Source organism: Montipora capricornis, chromosome 12 (assembly GCF_036669925.1).
Source record: "Montipora capricornis isolate CH-2021 chromosome 12, ASM3666992v2, whole genome shotgun sequence".
Taxonomy (NCBI): domain Eukaryota; kingdom Metazoa; phylum Cnidaria; class Anthozoa; order Scleractinia; family Acroporidae; genus Montipora; species Montipora capricornis.
The window spans coordinates 36,942,438-36,952,437 of NC_090894.1; the positions used below are offsets into that span (position 1 = coordinate 36,942,438).

General features: G+C 37.0%; 1 protein-coding gene across 1 annotated transcript in view; it reads right to left on the reverse strand.

Annotated features, from left to right (window-relative positions):
• The window catches only part of LOC138027883 (serine/threonine-protein kinase pakC-like), a 26,935-nt gene that overhangs the window by 16,739 nt on the left and 196 nt on the right, over positions 1-10,000 (reverse strand). Inside the window, exons 2-4 of the mRNA XM_068875503.1 lie at positions 4,217-4,318; positions 2,573-2,710; positions 963-1,037 (exon numbers count right to left, since the gene is read on the reverse strand). Coding sequence (XP_068731604.1) covers positions 963-1,037; positions 2,573-2,710; positions 4,217-4,318 — 315 coding nt within the window. The remainder of the gene's footprint in view (positions 1-962; positions 1,038-2,572; positions 2,711-4,216; positions 4,319-10,000) is intronic.

Genomic DNA, 10,000 nt, shown 5'->3' on the forward strand with positions numbered 1-10,000 from the left:
AAATGCAAACGTGGAGAAATTTGCATTCAAGTCCTAGAATTAGTCCCTGGAGCAGTTTCAATATGACTTGAGGCACTGAGGTGTAAAGATGTCAGAAGCTTAGTCACACCTTCGTTAAATTCCCAAACAAAATCAGAGCGCTTGTTCGATTATGCCCTCTCTAAGGCCACCCAAACAGCGAACATTCATCCAGCGTCAATGAGACGAATTAACCTCAATCTGCCAGCCATGAATTTCTGATTATCGTGTCGCTATCGCTACTGTACCGTTCACGGTCTTCTTTGTATTACACCAGTGAAAAACTGGTTTGATCGTTCCCCTCGACTTAACCAATGGCAATCCTTATAAAAAACGGTTTGTCGATCGACCAATGAAATCTCCAGGGTCAAAAGTTGACTCTGGAAGTGGAAAGTGCAACGTGATTGGGGCGGCATGTTCAAAAAGGTTAACAGCCTGTACCAGAGGTTTTTCTCGCCGCTTCGTGACTCGCTCTTTTGTCGCTCTTTTCATGGCGAGAAAATAAGCTCTGGAATCTAGGGTACTTTTTTATGGGGTCCTGGACTCCTTTACAGATTATCCATATGGCTATTAATATTATTCTTATTAGTATGTATTACCTTTGATGCCATTAAATTGTAAAAATAAAAAATAAAATAAAATAAATAAAAGTATCTTCCAAATCCAACAGTATCTTGCCCTCTCTTCGTTCAGGTCTCAATTGATCTAGATTAAGATCCCCAAGAACTATAATGAATTGCTTTTGAACTGAAGAAAAGGTGCAGATGTCATTTAATTCTTCTTCTAACCTGAGGTAGTAATGCTCACCATGCTCAACACCTGCACCAGCAAATCATGTTATGACATGACAAAAAATAATTATTATTAGAAACATTTGAAATCATTTATTATCATAGTGAATCCCAACTCACTTATTAATTTTATGATCTGTCTATAATGTGTACCTGATGACTCAGCTCATCAGCAATGGACTCCTGACAGGTTGGCATTAATGCTTTTAACCATGACACCATCTCATCCTAAATAATGAGAACATACCATTTATTTTAAAATTATACAGTCAACTCCTGACAACTCGAACCCTTGCTAACTCGATTCAACCAAAATCGATTTCCCCTGGACTTCCGTCACACATCTACTATAATCAGTAGATGCAGTAACTCAAACCCTCGATGACTTGAACCTCTGGCTGACTTGAAGCAATGATTCGTTTCATTCAGGTCCTTCTCAAAATATTTTTTTCCTTGATAACATCTGTCAGTATGTGACAAATAAAAAAAAGTCAGCGTATTGCAGTCCAAAACATTTAATTTATTTTGAAGCAGCCCTGTAATCTTTGTCCTTTTTGCATTACACAGGTTTAATTGGCTTAAAGTACATTTAGGTAAATTCAGTTCCTGTATCTTCAAAAAAGGGTTGCTGCTTTAAACTCCTTACTCCTGATAACTTGAAGTCCCAATAACTCGTACCTTTTAAAATTTCCTGAAGGTTCGAATTATTGGGAGCCGAGTGTATGTGAAAGAAATCGTTGATTGAACTTTGAACCTCCCTATGGTTGAGAAAAGAGCAGTAAAAGAGACACGTCCTAATAATAATTGTGAAAACCTTTTCAATTTAACAGATGGGTTTCTAAAGTTGTATCAAACACTAGCTCCAGTAAATTATTTGAATTACTGATTATCCAAAGTCATGAAGGCAGACATTTCAACCCTCCTAATTTGATCGCGAGTCTTCCAGTTTGACCTGTTGCCTCCCGCATTCCCAGTTTTATCAGATTCTCCCGATTTATCATGAAATTCTGAAAACAAGGGGAAAATTGCTTATCTTCAATACTTTTTTTGCGATCTAAGAGTTAGAAATTATGTATTGCACTTTCTTAAATCCTTTTAATGAACACTGCATGTTGTGCAGGCTCACAAGGCCAGCATTCTTATTCCATTCAGTAGCTCCAAAAATGGCAGACAAGCATTGGTAAGACTAAAGACCTTAATGTTTTCACGTGACATCACAGCGGCCATGATGGTGTACCTAAACAAGTTTATTAGCCTTTGGATATTGAGTGCTACCCTCTTTAAATAAAGGCTTTACTTACTTACTTACAATAGAACAATGGACATGTTGGTGTACCCAACTAATCCTCTGGGAATTGTCTGAGCTCTATTAATATGCAAACATTTTCCTTTGTTTCGGTGGAAAAACAAGGTTGCTGATCATGTGAGTGAAAACGCTCTACAGAATACCACAGAAATGATGTCAAATTGCAGGAAATGCCACTTGAGAGAAACTAAATTTGCAAACTTTCTTGCAAGGGACACCTCCAGATCCCCCTACAGGCTAGCCGCTTGTGCATTCGGTGCTTAAAAATACTCCCTATTTTCCTTCAAAAGGGGTTGGAATGTTTGTAAAGGAGACTGAAACAAAACTTTTGACTAATTCATGATTAATTCAGTTAACTAAATTCTTTGATCCATCTTTTGTATAAATGACATGATTGTACTTATTTCCAGGTAAAAGTTAAAATTTTGACAGAAGTTCAAATGGTGCAGTGACTTACATGTGAAGTTGATTGTAAGTACCAAACTATTCCAGACTTCGTATGAATTTCGAAGACATTCTGTTTGTCTGGGAATGCAGTTGATAATTTTGCTGTGTCAATGTCTCCTCTGGTGATGGAATTTACTGGAGATGGAGCCTAGAAAAAATACCACAGCCAAAAAAATGAAACAGTCCTTTATTCTTATGCCATGAGAAACTTAGGGATGCTTGCAGGGTTGCCATGAATACCTCTTTTTCCCTAGCAGATCCTCTCCTCAATTTATCAAAAATCCATCTGAGTGAACCTAGTTAAAGAGTACCTGACTTCCTGAGCTTGTTAATTGACATATTTCACAATGTGTGAACGGAACAGTCACAGAAGAGGAATAACGCTATGTAAGTTAGATTAAAAAGGTGTGTTTCATAGCTGTGTGAGCAGTTTTCAAAAGAAATGCCCTTTTCTTGCTGCACTGGTGACAGTAAAATGTCAATAGAGCTTCATTTTCACTTCATTTAATCACTCACTGAAAAACTATGCCCCCATTAATTTAACCCCTTTAACACCCAAACCAGCATGAACTGGCCAGACTCTGTCTAACGCCAGACGATTTTACTCCTCAATGGGGAACCCCTGTGAGTCAATGGGTTAAATACTGTAGTTATTCACCTCCAAGCAGTAGGAGAAAAACAAACATTAATACTTTCCATAATTATTATTAATAATTTCTTTGTAAATCATTTTTCAGATGTTGCTTGTTCAGCCGGTATGCTGAAAAACAATACTGAAAGATTGAAAGTGGGGAATGTAAATCAATTAACCACTTAACTGTGTTTTAATTGGGTAATATCTTAGATTTATGCTATATTTTAACTTGAATGATCAAATTAAAACTAGTCAAAATAACTTAATTTATTGTGAATGTCTTAAGGGCCAGGCACACAAATTTGTGCTTCCAATTAAGCATTCATTCTTGTAAGAACAATGTGGGTAAACTTTGATTAAATATATGGCAAGATTTATTGTAGCGTAGATTAGATTGATAACAAGAACTGAAGACTAATTCAATACCACAGAATTATCTGCTGTTACAGTAATGATAGACTGAGTAAAATTAATGTTTGTTAATTGATTTCTTAATGAATATTTTATACAAAATCTTACTACAGTACACTAATATGGTTAGAGGATAACCTGATATTTCGTAACAATATTGTGTCCTTAATCTCTAATCAACTGACTCCTCAAACACCCTAGGATGCCCGCAGTTGACAAGTAAAATCATCTGGTGTTAGACAGAGTAAAATCTGTTAAGTCTCACTCCCAGGGGTCAATGGGTTAATAGCCTGAGGGAACATTGGTTTTTGACTGCTGAAGGAGGAAACCTAAGATGACAAGGTAGTTGGGTTTTTATTATGTTTACTTGCCATCCTATTACATGTACTTGTCTGCAGCATTTATGGCCACATGTTCCGATAATTGTTGCCATTTTACCAATGACTAATGGTGGTTTAGCACATGTTGCTTTTGTTTACCATTACTGATTAGCATTATTTTTATCAGGCAAAGTTACACCCAGTGACACTGACACATCCATATATACACTATAGAGATTGGAATTCTGAAGTAAACATTGTTGATCGTAGACCTGTACTGAGTACTTACGTCTTTAGACTCAAAATAATGAAGATACATTCTCTCTAGTTTGAAGTATCTTGTCCCCCAACCAGACCATAAGTTCTTGTATTTTTTCAGCTCACCTTCTTTCTGCAATATTAAAAAAGGTGTTAACCATTTGACCTACCCCCACTGATAAGTAAAATTGTCTGGCATCAGACAGAGTAAAATCTATTAAGGACAGTTACTACTATTGTTCTTGTGCATACGTTCTGTGCATCTCAAGATACTTGGCTTTCGTATTGGTGATGCTTTCTAATGCAGGGATATTGTTTTGAATACTCAATACTGTACACATTTGAACATAGATTTAGGCACATGCAGCTCTCACTTGTGTCTCAAGCATTACTTTACAAAGCATTGTTGGTACCAATTTTGAGATATTACTGTGATTCAGTAAGATTATAAAGAAAAACGTTTCGAGAACCGCAATGAACATGTAACATGTGGTACCATTGTTCAATCACTTTCAGTGTTTCTTTGTAAAGTATGTTTCAGGTTAATCGTCAAGCTGAATTTGGTGATTTGCAAGTCTTTCTCATGTATATTATTGTACTTTATTTAAACAAAAAGTAGCACTAATCACCACAGTAATAGATCATTTTCATTGTCACAACAAAAAAAATAACTTCAAAACCGTTAAACGAAAAAGCCAAGAACTTGGAATGTTGTAGGAGACAAATTCACAAACCACGTCTTCAATTTTCAGGCCTCAGCAGTACATCATTTCTGAGTTATTTGTAAAAGCATTTCATGAAACTTAATCAAGTTTTGTGTGGAGATGCCAAGGTGGATTAAGGGGCAGCAGTAATAAATGAAAACATCTGGAGTTCACTTTGCAATGAAAGTGCTTACTTTTTGCTCACAAGACAAAATACAGGCATATTAACACATCTCCTAATGTAATTGAAATGCTCAAACTGCTGACATTCATAAGAATAAACATTTTTTGTAACCACATAGGTTTGTATCATGGTATCATGTAAGGTGACAATTTGGAAATTCAAAATGCTATATTTCTGAAACAAAAAAAGTCAAGGAACTGGAAACTTGGAAAAAAAATTTATTTCTGGGTCATCTTCAACCTCATATACATAAAAATTCAAACGACCTTGCGATTTTAATTTTAGAATCTGACGATGTCACTGTGAAAACCAACTGTTTGAGGTTTAATTTGCTGTGAAAAAGAAGTTGAAATGAACTTGGAAATTTATATTATGATCAACTTGTCAGCCTCAATGCCAATGCTGCTCAATCCTCTCAGGCTATTTATATTGTATCATTTCCTCAGAAACAATGTGGAGTTATTTTGATCACAACTTACCTTCTTAACTCAAACAAATCACAAGGGCCAAGGGCAAGTATTTCACTACTGTCACACGAGTCAGTACCAGTACTTGGAATTTATTGAAATCATATCTCAAGAAGTACATGCTTATTCGGTCCAACAAGATTGTTTCTTTCGCTACTCTTCTTCTTTAGTTGCTTCCAAAGAAACCGTGGAATGCACTTCAATAATACAAGATTACTCACTATTGATCTAAATGATGCATCTGTGAGTCATGTGCAATTACTTGGACAGTGATTGACACCTCAACATGTGAAAAATGGAGGTTGTAGTAGACGAGCATTTGATCAGTGACATTTGCAATCTGAGTAAGAGACAGGGAACCATCCAGAGTGTCAAAGAAAACCTTAAGAAAAGTTATTCGTTTTACAAAACATGGAAAAATGAGAAGGAAAAACAAAGAGTAATAATTACTAATTTAAAACCAGTAACATAATTGTCATCAGTATGTGTCACACAGAATTTGTAGGAATTAGATTTTGTTACCTGGAGATGTTGAATTAAACCCTGGCAGATCCTAGAGTAGACTGCGAGCAGTCTCTCTTTTGCTGTAGAATCGTTGAAATGAACGATTAAACTTTTAATGGCTGAAACTGCGGGTCGCAAATACTGCAGGCATTGGTTAGCTCTAACAAATGCCAGCAGTGTTTGCAACCTACAGTTTCAGCTTTTTTGAAGTGTTCGTTCCTTTCAACGATTTAGAGCAAAAGAGAGTGCTTGCTGTCTAGTCCTAGAGCAGTAATATGTGGTGGGTCTGATAACCTGTTGACTGAACTCTAGACTGTGCATGCATGGCTTGGGATCTGTACAGGCCCACAAATGATTCCGGCCAGGAAATGATCCCCGACCGGAAATGATCTCAATAAATAATACCAAAAAAAACCAGGAATGGTGTGGACTCCATGAAAAGTCCTCGGATTATATGCGGAAGCAACAATAAAACAGGCAAACATCCTGTACCAAATAACCATTAAATTAGCACGCTGCTTTTTGGGCAATAAATAAAAAAAATGACAAAGACAGGAATCATTTACGATGCTTACCCTACACTGTGGAAGTGCACAAAACTTTAACTTGTCAGTTTCAGGGATTTTGACACCTTTGTGATTTCTATTCTTTCATTTCAAAATACATAAGTAGTGCTATCTCAGGGCATGTTGGGTCATGTTGTGCCTAGTATTCCCCAAGGGACTAAATTGACCCCCTTGCTGTTTGCAGTACTTGTTAATAACCTAGCCAGGCAATGGAACATCAGGGCTAAATACGTAGACGACCTTTTGGTAGTAGAGATTATACCTACATGTAGTTGTTCCACCAGTTTTCTGCCGTTCATTGTAAGAGATATTTGCACATATGCTTGTGAGCATGGCATGCGCCTCAACCCAGTGAAGTGCAAGGAGATCTTTCTTGAATTCTTACACTACAAGCCGCACCATCCTCCTCCTTTGCAGCTTTCTGGGTCCGAAATCGAGCGTGTCCTTACGTATAAGTTGCTTGGTGTGTATATTACTGATAATTTATGCTGAAGCACGCACTGCGAGTACTTGTTCAGAGAGCGTGCAAACGCCTGTAGCACTGCACTGTTTGAAGAAGTCAGGTGTGATAAAAGGGGATTTAGTTCTGGTGTACTCCAGCCTGATCCGTTCAGTGTTGGAGTATGCCTCCCCACTTTGGGCAAATTTGCCGGAATATCTTAGCCTCCTAATTGAAGGTGTGCAGGAAAAAGCCTTAGAGATAATCTTTCCTGGGCTTCCCTACAGGGATGCACTTGTGCACTGTGGTCCTCGTACTCTCTTGGATCGGTGTGCTGCAGCATGCACTAAGTTTATCCAGAGAGCTCGGGACACCGGTGTCCTTGCTAACTTGCTACAGCAGCACACAACTGTGTCCCATGGAAACAATCTACATTCAGGCACCATCAGAGAGGATCTCGCCATGGCCTCTACTAATCGTCTCAACAAATTTATTACATATCAATATTCCTAGTAAAATGTTTATGATAATGTATATATATGATTAGTACTTTGCCCACTCTTATTTAGCTGTTAAGCTACAAAAGGAGGAATTAAACTGATTATTATTATCATCATCATCATTATTATTATTATTATTATTATTATTATTGTTATTATTATTATTATTATTATTATTATTATTATTATTATTACACTGTCATTCACAATTCACTCTTGCTTTACAATTATTTCAAAACTCTGTTTTAGAAATTTTAGATAGGATACTAAACTTTCAAAACAAAATTAAAATTTTCTCTTTAAGCATGTTATTCGCAAATTCTTGAATCAGTGGATTATGACTTGCACATGGAAATTTCTTTAATGCATGAGAACAAAGCTAAAATACAATGTAGTGTCTTGCAAAAGTGATATGGGAGAGAACAGAGCTCATTATATTATTCACACAAGTTTCTGCGGGAACATGGCGCGGATAAATTTGCTGTAGCTATAGGGGACAATGACAAATCTGAAAAGGAAGAAAAGGCTGAAAAGGAAACAGAAGTTTGCCTTAAATGATTTTGCTACTCATTTTCAGGGGAAGGTCTGTTCTGGGTTGACTGTTTTTTAGTTGTACTGTTTTAATTTCCTTCATTTTGTTAGCCATATTTGAAGAAAATGAAGAGTGTCGCACAATTCCTTCACATTTTGGGCACTGCAATCATTCAATAGAAAAATATACAATGTCACGTTACAGTTAACAGGAACATGGATCAGCTGCACTGAAGTGTTGCATTGTAAGTTTTAAAGTTGTACAATTTACACGCTAAGCGTTTGAATGTAATGACTGTTGCGTTATAAGGAAAGAAATACGTTAACTTTAAATCCTCTCTCTAAATTCTTGAGTCCATTCCATAATTTCTTAACCCTTTAAGCTCCGAGGGGTTCCCCATTGACGAGTAAAATCGTCTGGCGTTAGACAGAGTAAAATCTATAAGTGCCATTTGGCAATATCGGGGCTGAAAGGGTTAAACGGGGACGTAGTTTTTTCACGCTGCTAGCTTAACCCTTTAAGCCCCAAGGGGTTCCCTATTGACGAGTAAAATCGTCTGGCATTAGACAGAGTAAAATCTATAAGTGCCATTTGGCACTATCGGGGCTGAAAGGGTTAATTACTGATGAGGCCATGTTTTCAAGTCGGGGATCATTTTGAGGTCCAATTTGGGGATCATTGCTGGTGCAAAGATCATTCCCAGACCAGGATCATTTGCGGGCCTGTACAGACCTCTACAAGTTGCTGGAAGCCAGTGGTGATTGGTGCTTCAAGTCTGTATCAGATCAGTTGCACAGTAATGCTGATTGGTTTAGAAAAAAGAGCTGCTGTTGTTTGATAATTTAAAAGGCATCCCAAGAAGTTCATAGAAAAGAATGTGGATAGGTCATGGCTAAAATATTTTTAAAATGATGTCTATGCAAGGAACATGGGCTGATCTAATAATAATACAAGCTACGGCAGACACAATGAATTTTAAAATTTACATCAAAGAATCAAGTTGAAATTATGTGGACATGACAGTTGTTGAACCAGCAGCTATGCTACAAATTCCTAGAACTACATGCATAGGACTCATTGGGGGAGATGCATTATGTTGCTATTTTCATAACTGACGGAAATTCAGTTTAAAAAGATAGTGAAAAGATAAATTGTTCAATACATGTAGCTAAAAACAAAAAAAAAATAAAATCGATCTTGCACATGTTTCTAAACCACACAGTCAGTCCTTCCCTCAGAAAGGAAGCAATCATTATGTTTACTGATCTATTTTATAGTGAGGATAACTAATATTAAAACTTTTTATCATGTGATTGTTTCAGCACCACTGACTTTGTGAAAACAGTTGACTTGTGCAGCCTTTGACTGTCTATTTTTCTTCTTATGTCTGAGAAAATCAGAAAATGGGAACAGTTTGGCAACCTAAATAAACTGCTTCATGACTGTTCCATCTGAGCAGTCCATATTGCAAAATGCGGACCCCTCAGAGAAATTCACCGCTCAGAGAACCAATCACAATTCTCTTTTTCATCTCGGACCATGCCAGTTTGCCTACATAATAAAATTCTAAGTTTAAGTTACATTACTCTTGTTTGCTAATCAGAATCAAAAGTAAATCTTGAGATTTCAGTTGTATATGACATCACTTTGGGATGGGATGATTGATGGTTAGGTGTTAAGGAAGGGGGGGGGGGGGGGAAGGGGTGTTCGCCTTACCTGTGATTCTTCACGTGACTTCAAATATTACATGCTTGTAGCATTTTATTACGGATTGCACGTTTCAGGGTGGGGGCCAGTTTTCAGCCGATGACTTAAACTCTAGTTTCAGTAATTTAGATGTGTTGAAAAGGTTTGCAGGACAATAATTGAACCCAAAATGCTCACGTAAAACCTTAAAGATCTAATACGGTTTGCAATTA